Consider the following 21,156-nt stretch of genomic DNA (forward strand, 5'->3'; position numbering starts at 1 on the left):
TTAGCTACGAGATTGGGAGTTTTCTTTGAAATCCGAAGTTCTATGTAGTGGATTATGTTTTATCTCTGTCAAAGAAATATAAACTGTCTCCTTCGTTCAGACCCTTGGACCATGCAAACATAAACAAATGGTTTCATGGTTGTAGAGTTTGCTGTCCAATATTCTTCAAATCTCTATTAAAGTATTAGTTCTTACTTGATTAGTTTAAATCAAGTAGTTGCATGCCTTTTGGTATCTTAGAGGTATACCCTCAGATAGACTTAATTTTGTTACCTCCTTCAGCCATCAACACTTTTTATACTATTTTTTCTAGATGGCTTAGAAATTATTTATACTTAGGATATAGTCATATGCTTTAAGATTAATTGTATCTAGACAGTAGAGGTGTGCCACATGAGGGGGGTCAGTCACATGGCCCCATGGCCCCATAGGTTATAATATCATTTTTTCACTGTACTTTTTCTATGTTTAGATACACAAATACTTAGCATTGCGCTATAGTTGCCTGCAATATTCAGATGGTATAGGTTTATAGTGTAGCAGAAATAGGCTATGCTATACTGCCTAGGTATCTAGTAGGCTGTGCCATGTGGGTTTGAAAAAGTGTGTACACTCTGTGGTGTTTGTGTGCGATGAAATCGCCTAATGACACGCTTCTCTGCACGTATCTTAGTTGTTAAGCAAAGATCAGTCCTTCACATCCCGTGTGATGTTAATAAGTTATGTAATTTTAGGAAGTCAAATAATTTGTTGTTGGTTTATTCTTTATTTGATTTTTTGTTCTTTAACATTTAAAAACTATTCTGTAAATAACAAAGATTTCAACTCTTTTAAATATTTACTCATGATCTATCAGTATTTGGTTATGGAACTATTGAGGATAGAAAGGGAAAAATGTGTATTTTGGGTAAAAAAGATTTTTGCTAACTAAAAATTATTAACAGATAAACCTCACAAAATTTTGTTTGGAAAAAGGTTTTATGAATCCTCTAATCAGCATTTTTCAGTGGGAATGCTGATATTCTGGACACTGCAGGACATTCAACATACCTGGACCAGTAAATGCCACACAGCCACCTGGTTATTATGATTCCTAAAACTACGAACAAATACGTTTTTTAAAAAATTTGGGAAAGGTTGGAGATCTTGCCCCAAATTTGAAACTATCCAAGGTTACATATGGTAGTTGAAAGTGACAGAACTGAAACCTTATGACACCTATACTTTATAAAAATTAAGAGTGAAGATAATTTTTTCTAAACATACCTAATCCCTGATATATGGAAATTTCAGAGGGAGGAAAAAGACAGTGATTTAATGCCCTTGTATCTGTATTGTGACTCATCTTAAGGAAATTACCCAAAGGTAATGAATTTGTAATTACAGGAGAGAATTATAAGATCTCTGGTCAGAGTAGACTTTGAAGCCATATAGTTAAATTATCTGCAATTCATACTCACTTCTGGCATATTCTTCAGAGATTGTCTTTCATCCTCAGCTTTGACCTTTCCCTTGACCATGTACTGCATTATAAGGCTTGCATCCTTTTATTATCCAGAAACTTAACTCCGTCACATTTGTGAATGCAGCTCTAATCCCAGAACTTTCATTAAGTGTGATTTCTCTAGTTTTTGTGTCTTTTTCTATTCTTTTCCGATTCACTCACCTCCTCCACTTGTCTTTCACTTTATTACTACCTCTTTAAATGTGGTGGTGTTCCATGGTGTTTTATATCTACATTATCCAGTGAGAAAATTAGTTACAACCTTGCCCGCACCTGGCATTTTCTATGCCAAAAATCTATTTTTCATATTGAGAGTAGCGGCCAGCACCCTTTTTCCATATGGTAGTTACATAATGTACTTGATTCAATTGAATTATGATATAGAAAAAATTACCTATGGAATTGGAAATCAAGAGACCCCAGTTCTTCTGGTATCACAGTATAACCAGCTGGTTCAGAAAGATGCCTAGCTTCCCTTGACATAATTTGATACATCTGTAAAATGTGACTGAGTTACATTAGTATCTTGAGACTGTTTCTAGTCTTTAATTAACCAAATACAAGATGCTAGATTTCAACTTTTTCCTTAATTGCTTTGCATACTTGCTTCAGATTACTACTTAATATCCTTTCTGGTAGGAGTGTTCTGAGGCTTCAGAGATACTTTCAAACTCTTTATCCACCATTTATGTTTAACTTTGGGTCCTCTGGTCACAGTTGGGAATTACTTTTGAAGAGGAAACAGAGAAATATTTCGGCCTTTAATCTAAATATAAGCTTTATCACATGGTGAGTATGCCCAGGTAAACAAATCTGATGGAGGGAGGAATATTTAAGTTTTATACTCTAAAACTCATGGAAGCATAAAGGAGATTAAACATGCATATTAGCAGGATTCAACTTTCCTGTCTTAAAGATGGTGCATTGTAGAAGCATATTTTTAAAATTTAGAATGCCTAATAATCTGACATGCTAGGAATTCTTTTTTGAGACAGAGCCTCAAGCTGTCCCCCTGGGTAGAGTGCTGTGGCATCACAGCTCACAGCAACCTCCAACTCCTGGGCTCAAGTGAGTCTCCTGCCTCCGCTCCCAAGTAGCTGGGACCACAGGCGCCCGCCACAACCCTGGCTGTTTTTTGGTTGCAGCCGTCATTGTTGTTTGGCGGGCCCGGGCTGGATTCAAACCTGCCATCTTAGGTGTATATAGCTGGTGCCTTAGCCGCTTGAGCCACAGACACCAAGCCCATGCTAGGAATTCTAATGTAAGCAGATACAAAGCATAGTTAGGCTTTTTAGCAAAACCTGGTTTAATACATACTGTTAGAGACTGTTACTGTCTCCCTCAGCTACATTTTAACTTTAAAACAGGGATTTGCTGAAATGAATGTTTTATTATTTTTCTTTAAATTTAGATTAATGCAAGGTATAAACAATTAGGTTACAATGTTTGCATTTGTTCGGTGGTCCCTGTTATAGTGGTATCCCACACCCAGGAGGTGTGCCGTATACCCTCACATTGTGCCCAGTGGGAGCACACCCATCCCCCTCCCTCCTCCTTCCCTTCTTCCACCTCCACTCACCTTGAATCACATTGAGGTTTTCTCTTCCTTGGGTGTGTATTAGCTCATCTACCGGCTTCATACTACTGTATGGAGTACATTGGATATTTGCTTTTCCATTCTTGTGATACTTTACTAAGAAGAATATGTTTGAACTCCATCTAGGCTAATACAAAAGATATAAAGTCTCTATCTTTTCTTATGGCTGAATAGTATTCCATGGTATCCATATATCTATCTATCTATCCATCTATCTATTTATTTATTGAGACAGAGCCTCAAGCTGTCCCCCTGGGTAGAGTGCTGTGGCATTGCAACTCACAGCAACCTCCAATGCCTGGGCTCAAGTGAGTCTCCTGCCTCTGCCTTCCAAGTAGCTGGGACCACAGGTGCCCGCCACAACGCCTGGCTATTTTTTGGTTGCAGCCATCATTGTTGCTTGGCAGGCTCGGGCTGGATTCGAACCTGCCACCTCGGTGCCTTGAGCTACAGGCACTGAGCCCATATATCACTTTATTAATCCATTCCTGTGTTAATTGACATTTAGGTTGTTTTCACATCTCGGCAATTGTAAATTGACCTGCAGTAAACAATCTAGTGCAAATGTCCTTATGATGAAATGATTTTTTTTTTCTTCTGGGTAAATGCCTAGTTAATGGGATTATGGGATCAAATGGAAGGTCAATTTTTAGTTCTTTGAGTATTCTTCATACTTCTTTCCAAAGGGGCTGTTATTAGTTTGCAGTCCCACCAGCAGTGTAAAAGTGCTCCTTTCTTTCCAAATTGGCACCAGCATTTACAGTTTGAAGACTTTGTGATGTGGGTAAAATGAGTATTTTAACACGTAAGATTATAGAATGAATACCACAATTAGTCAATTCTTGATCTCTATGGTTTTATTCATTTTTAAGGATTTATGTTAAATTCATAGGACATTCTAAAGTAAACTCTGGTAATTGTGTTCCTTTGTATAGTATATCTGAACTGTGTATGTTTTTATTTTTGTTTTTTTTGGGACAGAGTCTCACTTTGTTGCCCTTGGTACAGTGCTGTGGCATCAGAGCTCACAACAACCTCAAACTCTTGGGCTCAAGTGATTTTCTTGCCTCAGCCTCCCAACTAGCTGGGACTACAGGTACCCGTCACAATGCCCAGCTATTTTCAGAGATGAGATCTTGCACTGGCTCAGGCTGGTCTCCAACCTGAGAGCTCAGGCAGTCCACCTGCATCAGCCTCCCAGAGTGCTCAGATTAACTATGTCTATTTTTTAATTTAGTTTTTTATTTTTGAAATGTTTACTTTTTATTTAAAAATTAGTATTTTGATAAGCCAGGAGGGGAAAGTAGGATAGTATGAAAATAGTTTGTTAATTATGGTAGGTACTTAATCTTTTACTCATCAAGGGTGAGTAGACATGGTTAATGAGGTTAAATTGATAGAGATCTTACAATTAAGTTCGTGAACTCATGCTAGAAAATTTTGGAGCTCTTTTTTCTGGAATGGCTAACAGATTGGTAGTCATATTACCCTTGATGTCCTAAACATCATCAAAATGTCTTCCTTCCAATAATTCCTTTATCTTCAGGTAAAGAAAAAAGACATTGGGGTTCTGTATCGGGTGAGTACGGAGGATGTTCTAATAATTGTTCACTGGCTGAAGTTCCCTCCCAGACGGTGCTGTATGAGCTGGTAGGCACGTGTTCGTGATGCAGAAGCCATGAGTCTTTGGTGAAAGATTCAGGTCGTTTTCGTCCTTTTCACACACAGTCTTTTCAGCACCTCCAAATAGTAAACTTAGTTAACTGTCTAGATGGTACAGGTTCATAATGAACAGTCCCTCTAATAATGAGAAAGGTTAGCAACATCATTTTGACTCACTCTTGATTTGGACTGAGGAACTTTCTGGCCGTGGAGAATGGCTGGCTTCCTTGTGCACTTTGACGACTGTTTCAAGATCATGTTGGACACCTTTATTTCGTCACATGGTGCAGTGATAACATGGCCCAGAACATGGTCTTGCCTTTCTAAAAGGGCTTGGCAAACAAACTTTAACTCTACTTTGCTTTTTGTTCATGGGTAAGCTCCTTCAGGACCATTTTTGCACACACCTTTCTCATGCCAAGATTTTCAATTAAGATTTTCCTGTTTCTCTGTGGATGCTCGCTGGGTCAGCTGTGCTTCTCACCATCCTGGTGATTTTGATGTATAGTTCAATGAATCTTTGCAGTGTTTTCATCAGTTAATAACCATTAGTTCTGGTTATTACTGGCCACCCTGACCTCTATTCATCAGTGACGCTTTCTCTTCCCTCAGAAAAATGTTTTGTTCTTGTTGTTTTGAGACAGTCTCAAGCTCTCGCCCTGGGCATACTGCCGTGGCATTGCAGCTCACTGCTACCTCAAAATGCTGGGCTTAAGTGATTCTCTTGCCTCAGCCTCCCAAGTAGCTGGGACCACAGGCACCCACCGCAACACCCGGCATCTGTCATTGTTGCCTAGCAGACCCGGGCCAGGTTCAGACCTGCCACCCTAGGTGTATGTGCCCGGTGCCTTTCCCGCCTGAGGTACAGGCGCCACCCAGAAAAATGTTTAGTCCATTTTTACACAGCCATTTTCTTCATGGCAATATCCCCATAAACTTAGTCTAACATGGCCCTGATTCATTTCCACTCTTGCCATGTTCAACAAGAAATACAATGTTTGTTCCTTGCAAGCCCCAGTATTCCCCCAGTGGCACAAAAACACACAATAATGAACACCACTCAGCAAGACACCGGCACAGGTTGGTGTGAATGAACACAGCTGTGAGACACTGAAACACCAAAGTTACAGACTGTACCGAGTTGTTTGTCTAGTGCTGCCATCGTAAGTACATGGCAGCAAGCTCACTAACTTAATTGTCAGACTTCATATGTTATTTCTACTTGATCATATGATGAAGAAATGTTTTTGGTTTGTTTATATAATGAGGACATGATTCACACAGGATTTTAAAAACTTTTTGTGGGCAGGTGGGGTGGCTCATGCCCGTAGTAATCCTAGCACTCTGGAAGGCTGAGGTGGCAAGATTGTTTGAGTTCAGGAGTTTGAAACTAGCCTGACCATGAGCAAGAGCCCATCTCTACAAAAGTAAAAAATCAACCAGGCTTAGTGGTGCACACCTGTGGTCCCAGCTACTTAGGAGGCAGAAGCAGGAGGATCACTTGAGCCCAGGAGTTCAAGGTTGCTTTGAGTCACTACACTCTCCTAAAGTGACATAGGGATAGTCTGTCTCAAAAAAAAAAAAAAACCCAGGAAAAATGGGGGGAAAGGGAGGAGAGAGGGTGATTGGTCAGCTTTCATCGAATTTGTACAGTGTAAGGGTACACAGCACACCCCTAGATGAAGGGTTCAGCTACAACTTGAACTTTACTTTAGAAATGCAGACAGTGTAACCTAATCATTTGTTCCCTCATATTAATCTGAAATGTTAGGAAAAACCCTTTTAAGACCACCAAACTCACCAAATCATAATTTTAAACTAATAATGGCTTATTTGTGTTATTAAAACTCCTAATATCAAACACACACCAAAAAAACCTTACTTAGTTTTTAAGGAGCATATTTAGAAAAGTCAGATTTAAGTTAAAATAAATTAGAAGGAAAATGGTGGCTCGGCGCCTATAGCTCAACCGGCTAAGGCGCCAGCCACATACACCTAAGGTGGCGGGTTCAAATCCCCAGCCCGGACCCGCCAAACAACAATGACGGCTGCAACCAAAAAATAGCTGGGTGTTGTGGCGGGCGCCTGTGGTCCCAGCTACTTGGGAGGCGGAGGCAGGAGACTCACTTGAGCCCAGGAGTTGGAGGTTGCTGTGAGCTGTAATGCCACGGCACTCTACCCAGGGGGACAGCTTGAGGCTCTGTCTCAAAAAAAAAAAGAAAAAAGAAAATGGTTCAGATTTTTTGATCTGTTTTGAACTCATTTTGTTCTGCTGCCCTCGTCACTGAGGTCCTTAGAACTAATTCTGGGCTTGCCTCCACTGGGAGATTCTCCCAAGTATTGCTAATAGCATCTAATAACCAGGGAGAGAAACTATCTTAGGATTTATTCATTCAACACACGTTTGTGTGCCAATTACCTGCCAGGCACTGTGCTCAGGAGTTTGAGACTAGCCACCATGGGGTTGGGACAAGCTACTAAACAAGTAAATAATCATTACAAAATGTGTTAAGTACAATAAAACATAATAAATAAGCAAGGTACTATGAAAGGAAATGGGGGCCAGGCTGTGGTGGCTTATGCCGGTAAATCTTAGCACTCTGGGAGGCAGAGATGGAAGGATTGCTTGAGCCTAGGAGTTTGTGGTTGCAGTGAGCTATGATGATGCCACTTGTACTGTAGCCAGGGTGACAGAGTGAGAACCAGTCTCAAAAAGGTTGGGGGGGAGATGGACTGACTTGTACCTTGGTGAACAAGGAAGCCTTTTGGGAAGAGGGACCCTGAAAGATGAAAGCCAGTCAAACTGCCGACTGCATGAAGGGACCAGTTTTTGTACTTAAGGTAAAAACTCTAAGGTATAGATCTCTTCTGAATTATAAATTCCTGCGGTGAAAGAGCATTAATGGTGATAAATACATGGAATTATAAAGAAAGCTGTTATTAATGTACCTGTTTACTCATTAACATGAATTCATTGTGGCAGGTATATTTTAAAATGTAATTTTTCTTCTCTTAAAGAGCAGTAGTTTCATTACCTGAACTTTCTCTCCAAACTAAACTTTAAATTTTATTTTCATAGTAGGAGAAAAAAGCTTGGTTTCACTCTGGGGACAGAGCTGAAAGCTGGTTAAAACAGTTTTTCCCTTTTCTGGCTCACCTCATTTAGCAACCCTTATGTCCCGCCCCAAACTGCTTAATGAGGTGATGAAGAGAAAATGTTTAGTTGGGTATTTTTCTTTTAGTTCCATTCACAATTGTATTGTTTGAAAAATAACCATTACAATGAATTTATGTGGTAGTCTTTTGATCTGTGGTTGGAGGAGGAATAAACTAGATTGATCTAAATATTAATAGTTATCAATATTTTTATAGTTAAGATGTGAATGCTTTAATCCAGTTTTGGGAGACTGGGTGCTTTGATGGAAGAGATATATTTTACTTGTGAAAAGACCTGAAGCAGGATCTTAGAGTAGGTGAACTGTTCCCACTGTGTGGGTCATTAGGAAAATGCAATCACAACTCTCTTTACTAACAAGTGCTAACCAGAATGTAGAGTAACTGGAACCTTCATGCTCAAAAAATGATGCAGCCACTTTGGCAAATAGTTTGCCAGGTCCTCAAAAAGTTATCGATAAGATTCACAGATGGCTTGGCAATTCCATTCCTGGGTATATACGCAAAAGAATTGAGAACTTGTGTCCACAGAAAAACTGTACATGAATGTTCATAGCACTAGTCACAACAGTCGAAAAGTGAAAATAACCCGACTGTCCATCAGTTGATAAGTAGACTAAGAAAATGTGGTGTATTCATGTAACAGTATTACTTAGCAATAAAAAGGACTGTGAAATTTATACATACTACAACATGAGCAAATACTGAAAACACTATGTTAAATGAATGAAGCTAATCACGAAAATCCACATACTATTTGATTCCATTTGTGTGAAATATTCAGAATAGGCAGACGCACAGAGACAGAAAGTAAGTTGGTGGTTGCCAGGCCTAGGGGTTGGAGCAGTCAGGAGTATATTGCTAATGAATAATGGGGATTTCTTTTTGAAGTGATGAAAATGTTCTGAAAATGGATGGTGGTGATAGCTGTATAGGTGGTGATAGCAGTTCTAGGAGTATATAAAAGCCACTAAATCTGTACATGTTATAAGGGTGAATTTTATGGTATGTGAATTATCTCAGTAAAAAAATTATTCCTAGGAATGACATTTAGGTACACAGCTTAGTTGGGAAACATCTTTTACATATTGATATAAAAAGGTACATTGTTAGGGTTAGACTCTGGCCTCTTACTCTTTCTGTCACAGCCAACTATTCCTTTGAAATCAAGCAGTCATTTTCACTGCAAAACTATTAAAATGTTGTTTAAGGACTAGGCATGGTGGCTTGTGCCTGTAATTCCAGCACTTGGGGAGGCTGAGACCTGTGGATTGCCTGAGCTCACGGGTTCAAGACCCGATCTCTTAAAAAGAAAAAAAAAAGCCCAAATGGTGGGTGCCTGTAGTCCCAGCTACGTGGGAGGCTGAGGCAAGAGAATTGCTTAAGCTCAACGGTTTGAGGTTGCCGTGAGTTGTGACGCTAGAGCACTCTACTGAGGGCAACAAAGTGAAACTCTGTCTCAAAAAAAAAAAAAAGTTATTTAAGTAGATAAATTATTATGCTGATTTATAGCAACTTTTTATAGATGATTTGGTCCCTGAGCTCATGTAAGTAAACACTTTGAGCTGGCAGTGAGTGTTCTATGTTTTGTTTTTACTGTTGTAAAATAGTGCACAGATTTCTTAACATGTCTACTATTTATAGTCTTTACCATGTTTCCCCGAAAATAAGACACTGTCTTAGATTTATTTTTTCTGAAGAAGACACACTAGGGCTTATTTTCAGGGGATGTCTTATTTTATTAAGTATAATACAACAGTCTATATTTATTCAAACACAGTTAAGTCATCTTCTTCTGGAACCTGACAGGGGGAGCTGACCTTGTTGGTGGGGCTGGCTCTAGTGATACGTGAACTCCTTTCCCCTAGCCGTTCGCACATGCGCAATAGGATGCCTGCGCGGCAATTACCACACACGCCCCTGCGCAAGTGCCAATGGCTCGGAGAAAGGAGCTGTGGCAGATGAAAGGTAATCCAGTCTTCCTTAGCGCTCCGCACTGAAATGCAGATACAGCCACGCCAATCACTAGGTCTTATTATGGGGTAGGGTTTATATTTAACAAATGCATGGAAATCCTGCTAGGGCTTATTTTTTAGGGTAGGTCTTATTTTTGGGGAAACACGGTAGTACACATTTAGGTATGAGAAAAAACAAATTTTGATTGTAAATACTATGAACAAAGTTATGCTATAATAATACGTAAATAGGCAACGTCTGACGTTTGATAAAATAATAAAATAAAGAAGTGCATTTGTGGGAGATTTGATACAGATTAGTGTTTTAATAGTTTGAAAATGGTTTCTAATTTTAAATGTATACTTACTACTAGAATTGAATTTATTATCCCAAATTTTGTGACTAACAGATCTGTAATAATTGGTAATATTTTAAGGTTTTGAGGTTACAAATTATGTAAATCTAAAAATTGTCTAAAGTTTAGAAATTTACATGTTTAGAGTGAAACCAAGGAAGAGATCTATGGTTGATGACCCCCTTTCTTTTCTTGTAGAGAAAGTCTTAGTTTTCAGTAATTGCTGAATGCTTAGTTTTATACCATAAAGCTGTCAGGACTGATTTGTTAAGTAAAACTTAAAAAACAGTTGTATTTCATAGTCCAAGAAGCACAGACTCTACACATAAAAATATAACATTATAATTTTTTTAATTCTGACATTTTGTAGGGTTTTAGTTTTGCTTTTTTTCCCCTCTCTTTACATTTTAGAAATGTTGTGGAAACTGGAAACGTTGGGGTTTCAGTAGTATATCACCCTGGGGAAGAAGTTGGTAATGCTGTTCTTTCTTTTGTAGCTGCCCTGCCCCCTTTCCCAGGAAACAAAGGCTGTTTTGTTTCTTGCCTGCTTGTGAGGTCTCTGCTGCACCCCATGTGGGTGAATTGCTCTGTGCTTTGTTGAAATGCTTAAGATACTCAGAAGGTAAAGAATAGGATGCTCTGAAGAGGAGTAGATTACAGCTTCAGTAGATAATAAACAAGGTTGTTTGAATAGTCATTTAAGTGAGCTCTTTATATGGAAACCTTGTAGTACTGTTTGTATCCATAGGTAACAACATTTAGGTAAACACAGCCAAAAGTGCACACTTGCAGTCACCAGACTATTTCTGGTACATAATAGTCTGGCACATATTTTGTGCACGTTTGTGCTTCATTCTTTGGACTGGTTCTTTCTTCAGTTTTTTATTATCTTAACTAATTTTTCCCATTTGTACTTAATTATGTGGACTAATGATTCTTCTTCCATTCTTTTGATATCTTAACTGATTTTTCCTCTTCTAGCTTTTGAATAGTTAAATAAGCTTAGATTTGCCATCAACCATGGCTGTTGTCATTAATGATTACTTCTTATGGTATCTTAATTCTGGGAAACAGTGAGAAGCAAAGGATAGTTAGTTATCTCTTTATTTTCCTGCAATTTTGTTCTTGTCTAATTTGCTTTCACCAGGAATGTATATTACCTTATTATTACTTTATAAATAATTCCTTAAATGTCATAATCTAATGTGGAAAGCTCAAAAGCTTTTTGTAATGTTTCTTAATAGATGAACTATTTGACAGTGTGTAGCTTTATCATGTTTTATAATTCCAGTACTCTTCAGTTTACCTATAGAATATTGTCAAATTTTTTTTTTTAATTGCTTGGAACTAACAGTATTTTTTCCCCAGTAGCTATTTGTTACAGGCCTCAATTTATGGCGTGTTCACTACACTTACACATGATGGATCTCAGTTAGTCTCCCAATTCACGTTTAACTCACGCTGTCAAATGACTTGACATCATAGCACAGTGAAACATCTCTGTGCAGAAATAAGTTGAATGTTCTGTTGAAATTCCAGGAACATGTTTTATCAGAAAGGAAGGATCACCTTAGCTCAATCTACACCACCTATCTTTCTCATTTAGATCTTAATAGGAAAGATACATGAATTCCTTCATGAATTATAGGAATACTGGAAAACAATATATGATATGTTAAATGGGAAGAGGTGGAGCATATGTGTCTGTAATGGGTGACAAGGTATAGGACGGCCAGGAAGGCGTGGGGAGCACCAAGGCATGGGCGTAAGGCAGCGGTTCTCAACCTGTGGGTTGCAAGCCCTTTGGGGGTCTAATGACCCTTTCACAGGGGTCACCTAAATACATCCTGCATAACAGATATTTATGTCATGATTCCCAACAGTAGCAAAATTACAGTTATGAAGTAGCAATGAAAATAATTTTATGGTTGGGGGTCACCACAACATGAAGAACTGTATTAAAGGGTCATGGCATTAGGAAGGTTAAGAACCACTGTCTTAAGGTTTAGAAAGAACAGCTCTAGAGAAGATAGTCAGGAATGTTATGGGACATAATAGAATACTTAGTCCTCATAATGACTCCAAAAGGAGATGTTAGTATCCCCAGGTACAGTTGGGGAAAATAAGGATTGCACCAATTACTAAATTGGCATGTCCAATTCTAATCCATTTTTGACTCCAAAGTCCTTTTTCTTATAATATGGCACTTGTCACTTATATGTTGGTGACAACTACAGCAATTTTATTAAATGTGGTTGTTGGTGCCTGGAAAATCTTAGCACTGGTTGATGACTCATTGTTGGCTTTTTCCCCCATCCATTCCCCATAAATCACATGAATGAACCTTTGAGCCATTTATTCTTTATAAAGATATTTCCTAAATCTTCATGAGTCAGTATGATTTTATTTTTGCCATGTAAAAGATAAACAAGGCTTTGAACAAGATTGAGCAGTGTAACATGTTTTGACATCCTTTCTCTGTTCTTCCAGACAAAATATTAAAACAAGATAACCGAAAAGACACAACTATAGTAATAACGTTTTTTAAAAACTTCATTGGTCCGAAAATAAAACCACACAAAGCATTAAGAATGCTGCTTGAGGGCTGCCACGTTCAGCTCCTTGGGATTATAAGAACTGAAAGAATATGGAAGGAAATACATAAATATGCTTAGTGATAAAAGCCAGGCATACAGCTGACTTGGCCCTGGCCTACTGCAACGTAAGAGTTTTGTTGCTTTGGGTCTTTTTTTCTTTAAGGAGATAGAGTCTTTCTTTGTCACCGAGGCTGGAGTACATGGATGTGATCATAGTTCACTGTAGTCTCAAAACTCCTGGACTGAAGGGATCCTCCCATGTCAGCCTCTGGAATAATTAGGACTTAAGAGATGCATACCATCACACCTGACTAACTTTTTATTTTTTGTAGAGACCTGCTGTGTTGTCCAGGCTGGTCTCAAACACCAAGCCTCAAAGTGATCTTTCCACCTTGACTTTCCAAAGTGCTGGGATAACAGATGCGAACCACCGCACCTGGCCAGGAAGCATAAAACTATATTCCTAAACAGCTCAGAGTTAAATGTAACTCACAATAGAAATTTTAATATTTGGAATGGAATAATCATGAATTATACTACAAAATGTATAGCATTCAGTTAAAGTAGGACATATAGGTAAAATTGACATAAATTCTCCACAAAAGATTTAAACTAGTTAAGTTCAACTCAAAAATTAGAAAATGAAATAACACAAAAATTAGGAAAGAAAATTAGGAAAATTAGGAAAGAAAAATAGAAATAAGTCAATAGTGCCATCACCTTATGTTAACCAGTGGCTCAGAAGATTGAGTTGAACTTAGGCATTCTGAGAGAAGCTGGTATGTAATTTTCCTTTCTTTTAAAATATCTGAGTTCTGTGTCAGTGTTATGCTGCCCTCATAGAAGATGTGGGCAGTCTTGAGCTAAGGCACGGTGGTGTGCTCTTGTAGTCACAGCTACGGGCCTCAGGAGGCTGAGATAGGAGGATCACTTAAACCCAGGAGTTGGAGGCCAGCCTGGGCAACATAGAGATAGATACAAGAAAAAAATAAAAAAGAGTTGGCCAGTCTAAAGGGAAATTAGAATTTCTATACTATCTTAGTTAATTTTCTGCTTCAATGAATACCAGGTACTAATGTGGAAATGCTTAGGTGCTTTTTTCCAGTGCATACTTTGTGCCAGATGGCTCTGCTGGGCACTGAGAACGTAAAAGTGAATAGAATACCGCCCCCACCCCTGTGGCACTTAGTGAAGGAGAGTATATCAATGTGTAAGCAGAAAATTAGAACAAGATAAGAAATGCCAGTAGACAGGTGGAAAAGTTCCTAGGCAATTCCCTGAGGGAAAAAGATTCTTGAAGGGCTCTGGGAAGGCCTCATGAGGTTTGCTCAAGGAGTTTCCAAGAAGAGACATTTACTAAGCAGCTGTTTTGTTCTAGCAGCAGGACATAAAAAATCAGCACAAGCAGTTTGCTGTGTGACAGGGAGGCCAGTGAGCTACAAGGGCCTTCGGCCTGTGTTAGAACTTGTGTAGTGAAGTCTATGAGGGAGATTGGTCTTCAGTTTTCCTTATGGTAATATCCTTGTAAGGTATCGTGGTTAAGTTGCTTGGTGACGGTGGGAGAGTATTCCTCTGTTATACTCTGGAAGAGGTTGCATAAGACTGTTATTTCTTCCTTGGCCTAGGATTTTCTTTGGTCAGTGTATATTGAAGATTAGTAGAAAATGTCTCCAAAATTTCAGTTGAACAGTTGGATATGTGTCTGAAATGTAAAAATATGTCATTTTTATTGACATTTTCGTGTAAAACTTCCATTGGCTCTAAAGGTTAATCCACATTTTAATCAATGTCGTATCAGTGACAGAAATTCACTAGTGTAAAAATCCAGTCTGTTTCTAGCCACTGAATGCTGTGACAGATTCAGCTGAAACAAACAAACAAATTCATACTACTTGTGCTTTATGCTGGGGTACAGTGGTATTAAATGAGACAAATCTCTGTCATCCATAAACTTGAATACATCAGATCATTTTGATTACTTTATTAAGCATTGGTTTTGGTTTTTTTTTTTTTTTTGATAGGTTTTACTGTGTTGCTTTGGGGAATGGATTTTTAACTAAATTTATGAATTTTTTAAAGTAATCTACTTGTATCATTTAAACTTGGGAAGTTATAAATATGTCTCTCCAGTTCAGTGACCCAGTCTCCTGTCTCCAGAGCCAATCGATATTATTTGCTTTAACTATTCTTCAGTTCATATCCTTTGGATAGGCAATATCTAACCCGTTTCTCTCTCTCTCTCTTTTTTTTTTTACACTTCCTGTTCTACACTTTGCTTTTAATTTAACGTTTTAGAAACTGTTCCACATCACCGCGTATTAGAATCTGCCTTGCATCCTCTAACAATGATGGTGACGACAACAAGTGAAGGTGGCCATTATGATACTTCCAACCTTACTACCAGAAAAGCTACACTGAATATCCTCAATAGCGTAGAATAACTAAATCATCAATTTCTCTTCCTTACTAGTTTTGTAGGACAGATCTATTGTTTCATTTTTTCCTTTCAGCCATGAACCAGAGAATCAGTCAGAGTGCTCCAGTTAAACAGCCACCTCCCCTGGCTCCCCAGAGCCCGCAGGGAGGCGTCATGGGCGGAAGCAACTCCAACCAGCAGCAGCAGATGCGGCTGCAGCAGCTGCAGATGGAGAAAGAGCGACTGCGGCTGAAGCAACAAGAGCTGCTCCGGCAGGTGAGGCCCCAGGTTAGAGACCGACCTTCCACTTTTGGGGGTTTGTTTTCTTTCCTGCATAAAGGTGGGAAAATTTTATTTTAGCGTTTATTAGTACCAGAAAGATTATCTGTAAAACTAGAGTGACATAGAAGTATTCTGTCCAGCCCGGCCCTTGTCTTAGTTTCTCGACTGGCCTTTGACCACATGTATCTAACTTAGACACCTGTACCAGAAAGCACTATTTTGGCCGTGGTCATGTGGTTGAGCAAAAATTGAAGGAAGCAGGGATTCCTCCTCACATGTACGTGGAGTTGTAGGTTACTGTGTTTCTGAGGATTTCACTAAGGGAGAGACACTAGGACATGAGTTGAGGAAAAGCGCCCTTTACTTTCAGCCAGTACTTTTGTGTATGGGTTACACCAGTGTAACATTCTTCAAATGACAAATATATTTCAGTACTATTGAATCTAAGAGTTTTTATTTAAAACCTAATAAAAGTTTTCTTCTGCAAGTTTAGAGATGCCAGTGTGCCTTAAAATTCCCTGCTATGGAGGTTTTCATGTTGAGAAAGGTGGGACCTAACAGGGAGCTCTGAAGCCCATGTCACCATTTCCATCAGTTTGCTTTCAGGAAGTACTGTTGGTCTTTATGTTCCATAAGAATAGGTAATTCCTCATCTCAAAATTAATTTTTACTCTATCTTGTTTCAAAGTGGTTAAATAAGTTCAGGTGTAAGGGATGTGATCTTACGTTAAGCAGTTACAGATATTTAAAACTGTCCATATAAAGATGTTTGAGTGGATCATAAAACATGGCACAGTAGTGATAAAGCACAAAAGGTGCAGGTGTGCCGGGAATAAAGTCTTCCTGTTTCCCTTGTGCTCTGGATGTAAGTAACTAGGAGTTTCTTGGTTTTTTTTGTTTTTTTTTCCTAGAGATGTACGTGTATTAACAAACATTTTATGTGTGTGTATATATATATACACACACACACACACATACATACATACTAGAGTCTTTTTCTACCTAAATCATAGCATAAATGTAAACATTTAGAAATCCTTACACTACTGATACCAGGATGTAGGGATTTAAAGATGTGGTTTTTTAAAAAAGACTATATTTTAAAAGTATCTCTTTGAGTGTCAGAGAAAATAACATGAACTCAATACTGCTATCTGTGAACTCTTCTTATTCAGGATTTCAGGAACTAGTACTTGAGAATTTAAATTAAGACACAGAATCTATCTCCTAGATAGATTCACCTTTAAACTGTTCTCTGTCCATAATAATATGTCAGTATAATTCTAGTATATTTGATGTCAAAGGTAAGCCCAATAGGAGGAGTAAGATAGTATTGCCAGCGTACAATATCAGGAAGTTGCTAGGACTCAGAATACGGTGCCCTTTACGTACTGAACTAAAGGAACATCCTGCAAGTCTCTCCCAAAGCAAGGGGTGAGGCTGTTCTCCAGATTCCTTTATCTACCTGGAAATCAGACCCACCAAAAAGCAACACAATCATCTTCCATCCCTTCCCTGAAATTTCATCGATCAGAGAATATTGAAACTTACCACAGAGGAAGAGACTGAAAACGAAACATCACGCCTAGAGCTCAGATGAACTTTGCCCAGAGTATTGCATGTTCTCAGATCCCATTCAGTTTCCACAGAAATATTTACTAACTGTTGCCTGAGCATTGGATCCATTCATTCCCCCTACAAATCATTCACTGTCCTTCACCCTAACCCCATTTCCTCCATCTCCATTTCCCTTATGAAGATGGGTTTATAAGTGTCTGGACCTCATTTGGTTCCTGGGTAATCATTCTTATGTGATTCCTCTGTGCTTACGCACATTAAATAAATTCATAGGCCTTTTTCTCCTATTAATCTGCCTATTTTCGGTTTATTTTCAGCAAATCTTTAGAGACAAAGGGGAATCTTTCCCTTTGGTTCCCACAAAGTGGTCTTGAAAGAAATGTTTTTTGCCTGCTATAAAGAAAATGCAGAGGGGAAATATATTATCACAGTTTAAACACCTCTAAATGCCTTTCTAACCAATTTCTATAAAGGAAGAAATACTTTTCATGTAGGTAAAACTGTTGTTGGAACAAAGTAGAACCATCAAGACTATAATGACATGACTATTAGAAGAAAGCAAAGTCTGTTTAGCATACCCTGTTTTCATTTTGTTATTACTGAATATTAGTTGATCTGAATAAATGCAAGTCTCAGTTTTACATATGAATGAAGACTATGAAAATCAAGAAACTTTAGTAAGAAAACATTCTTTTATTGCTAATGTCAAAGTCATACTGTTTTAACTTTTTAAATCTGGAAATGGAGCTGTTCATCATTTTGTTGTATGTGGGGGTGGGGTTGTGGGTAAAATGCTGCTACTTATAAAACTCTTCCTTCCAAAGAATTTTTCTCAATCTTACTCTCACTCTGGGTGATGGGTCCTGGAAAGAATAGCTTTTCTTCCTTTAAAGGTAACGTCTGCATTTCTTCTCTTCTACATACTGTGTTGTAGACCTGCTCTATTCTTACATTGATAGTCTATTTTTTAGGGGTTTTTTGTTTTTGTTTTTTAGCAATCAGTATAAATTCAGTATGTCTTAAGTCTTTGGGCTTCTTATGAATTTCCATTGACAGTTTCTCTTACCACTGAAACATCAGGTATATTTTGCCTGCTTTATCTAAAACTCAGAAGCAAAGAACCTACCTGACCATTATCAAATTTTATCTCAGTCCTGAGATCTAAAATCTTGCTGTCCTGTCCTTAATGCTCTTATAGATTCTGAGGCTTCAGTTTTGTGATGTGGTGACTCCATCGGCTCCTGTCTTAGTCTGCTGCTTCTTGGGTAGCTTGGGAATTCTGTGCCATGGTGATGTGTCTGGATGCAATTTATAAGTCAGCCTGCATAGCCAAACCATAGAGCTTACAGTAATTTTTATCCCATCTTATTTTTTACTCTTAGGCAATGCGGAATATCAATCCCAGCACAGCAAATTCTCCAAAATGTCAGGTAGGCTCTTATCTGATGTTTTAGCATTGGAAAAAAAAAAGGGATATTTAATTAGGAAAGAGAGAAACTTACATTCCAGGGGCCTGTGCTCACCAGAGATTAGCCCGTAATACAACTTTGAGCTATCTTAAGTCATCTTTCTATTGAAATACTTAAGTTAACATTGCAATTACCAGAAAGTCTACATATCTACTCTTTCCCCACTCCTCCCAGAAAGTTTCTAGTATTTATTTTGATTCTGTGGAGGTCTGTCTTACTCCATTTTTAAAATGTGTTATGTCTCACTTGTACATCCTATCAGCCTCTGGGTGTGCCGAATTATTACTTGAATAGCTTAAAATAGTATTTATAGAGATTTAAAGGAATTAATAAACTGAACAGTAACAAAGGTAGCACAAATTATTTACTTGGGTAGGCTAGTTTAGGAAATCTTAATATGAATCCTAATACTTGAGGAAAAGAAAAATTCTAATAGACATTCTTAGAGAAGAATATCAGAGTTATCAGAAGAGAAAAGATCTGCCTGGACAGTGTTTCAAGTTTCCTTATTGACTTTTATCAACATTTCTGTCTGATACACCTCAGTGAGGTGTATCAAGATGCAGTGGCTGTGAGAGCATCTTAACTAGATGGGAAGATTGTGGCCGTTTTTCCTTCTAACTCAGGCATTTATCTGACTCACAGGAAGAACCTCATTCTTGAAACCAAAGCAATTCTGTGTGTTTAGGGTCTACAAGATTAGAAGAAATTTAGCAGTCAGAGGATCATTTCATATTTGGGCATCATTTCTCTTGGGCAGAAGCAATAATAAAACACCTCATGTTCTGTGTAGCTCATTCTATGCTAGCCTGAGTCAGTCCATTGATTTAGAGCCTGCTGTAAAGGGGAGTTGGCAAAGCCCATCACTGTGGGCGCTTCTCCCTGTGCAGTGGAGGCCATGCTGATAAAGCAGGTGCAGTCCTTGTAGAGGCTTTCAACTGTCTGAGAGGGGAAACACCAGTTTTTTTGTTTTTTTTTAAATGTTTCTCATAAATGTCTCCATTTAGTCAAAAGACCACGTAAGGGATAACTTATAACAAGTCACCTTCACGAAAGCAGAACATAGAGACAGTTAGCATGAAGGGCACTGATACTGCTTTTGACTGTGAAGAGGACCATAGCATTGGGTCTGGAAAGTGAAGACATTGTTTCTTTTCCTTTTCTCTGAAGTGTTTATGAAAGAAGGCTTTTATTCATGATAAATGAAGTAGAAACTTAACACAGGAGCAAAAATTAAGAGATTTGGATTCAAGTAAAAAGTCTTCCATGCTGGGCAGCGCCATCGCTCAAAGGAGTGGGCACCGGCCCCATATGCCAGAGGTGGCAGGTTCAAACCCAGCCCTGGCCAAAAACTGCAAAAAAAGTCTTCCATACCAAAAGTGGGTGTTGAAATTGTCTCCCCCCCCCCCATTTTTTTCTACTCGAATCTTAAACTTTGTATCTGGTAAATAAATCATCTGCTTCTAGGTGTTTGTTTTACAGTCAAAGACTAAATAGTTGCTGTTATTAAAATTATCATCCAGGAAAGCTTTAGAAAAGGTGAGGCTTATTAGTAATAAAAATTGTAAGGTACTAAAGTTACAGACTAGATTTGTTACATACGTTTTAGTTGTCAACATATTTATCTAGTATAGTTACAAAAATTATCAGGAAATGTATGAAATTCCAGTACAGGGTTAAATTTGGAGTAACTCAGATAGAAATAATCTAGTGGTATTTGTATAAAGAAAACATTTGTGTGTGTTTTTTTCATCCTGTTATTTTCTAGGTGACCTTAAGGAAAATGTAAGGGAAAATTTCAAAGAAGAGTCGTATCTTAACTGAAGATGGTTTTATCAGGATAATCAAGAAAGCCCGAAAGGGCATTTCGGTCTCAAAGACCAGGCATAACTTGGTACTTACATACCTAGTTCAGGGTTGTCTGTTTGCCCACTTTTCTAACATATGTTAGTTTACCCGAGTTAACAAGCAATAGTAAAATCAGTGTGATTATTTTGTAATCAGATACCTCGTATGCTGTGGGATGTGGGAAGATACTGAACTTCATTCAGGTACTTCCAGTAGTGTTAACAAATGATGTCTGTGTTTACAGTAGGAGTCAGTGGTCATGTGACTGTCAGGCTAGGAGCGGTGAATGAAAAATTCCTCAGAGATGTGACTCTGCAGTGGTATTAAAATGCAAAATTTGGGGTGGTGCCTGTGGCTCAAGGAGTAGGGTACCTGCCCCATGTACCAGGGGTGGCGAGTTCAAGCCCAGCCCCGGCCAAAACTGCAATAAATAAATAAATGCAAAATTTTATAAAATTAAGCAAATTTTAAAGGCATTCATGTATCCTCATAGTTAATTAGTAGAATTTTGGAAAAATCTGTTCTTAGAGCTTAAAATTTTAATTTCATTTTGATCACAGTTTTTATATTTCTTTTTGTTTGTTTGTTTGTTTTTGAGACAGGAGCCTCCAGCTGTCCCCCTGGGTAGAGTGCTGTGGCTTCACAGCTCACAGCAACCTCCAACTCCTGGGCTCAAGCAAGTCTCCTGCCTCAGCCTCCCAAGTAGCTGGGACCACAG

The 21,156-nt window shown here is 38.4% G+C and overlaps 1 protein-coding gene across 9 annotated transcripts in view; it reads left to right on the plus strand.

Moving 5' to 3' along the window:
- Nucleotides 1–21,156, plus strand: part of YAP1 (Yes associated protein 1) — a 130,864-nt gene that overhangs the window by 92,470 nt on the left and 17,238 nt on the right. For 3 of the 9 annotated variants that reach the window (XM_023511342.1, XM_003780792.3, XM_003780794.3), the window contains 2 exons: nucleotides 15,356–15,537; nucleotides 18,504–18,551. In XM_023511342.1, coding sequence (XP_023367110.1) covers nucleotides 15,356–15,537; nucleotides 18,504–18,551 — 230 coding nt within the window. Of the gene's footprint in view, nucleotides 1–15,355; nucleotides 15,550–18,503; nucleotides 18,552–21,156 lie in introns of all 9 variants that reach the window. The other 6 variants (XM_023511332.1, XM_012803363.2, XM_012803384.2 and 3 more) reach the window with 2 other exon arrangements.

Source organism: Otolemur garnettii, unplaced genomic scaffold (genome assembly GCF_000181295.1).
Source record: "Otolemur garnettii isolate 467f Iridium unplaced genomic scaffold, OtoGar3 scaffold00001, whole genome shotgun sequence".
Lineage (NCBI taxonomy): Eukaryota > Metazoa > Chordata > Mammalia > Primates > Galagidae > Otolemur > Otolemur garnettii.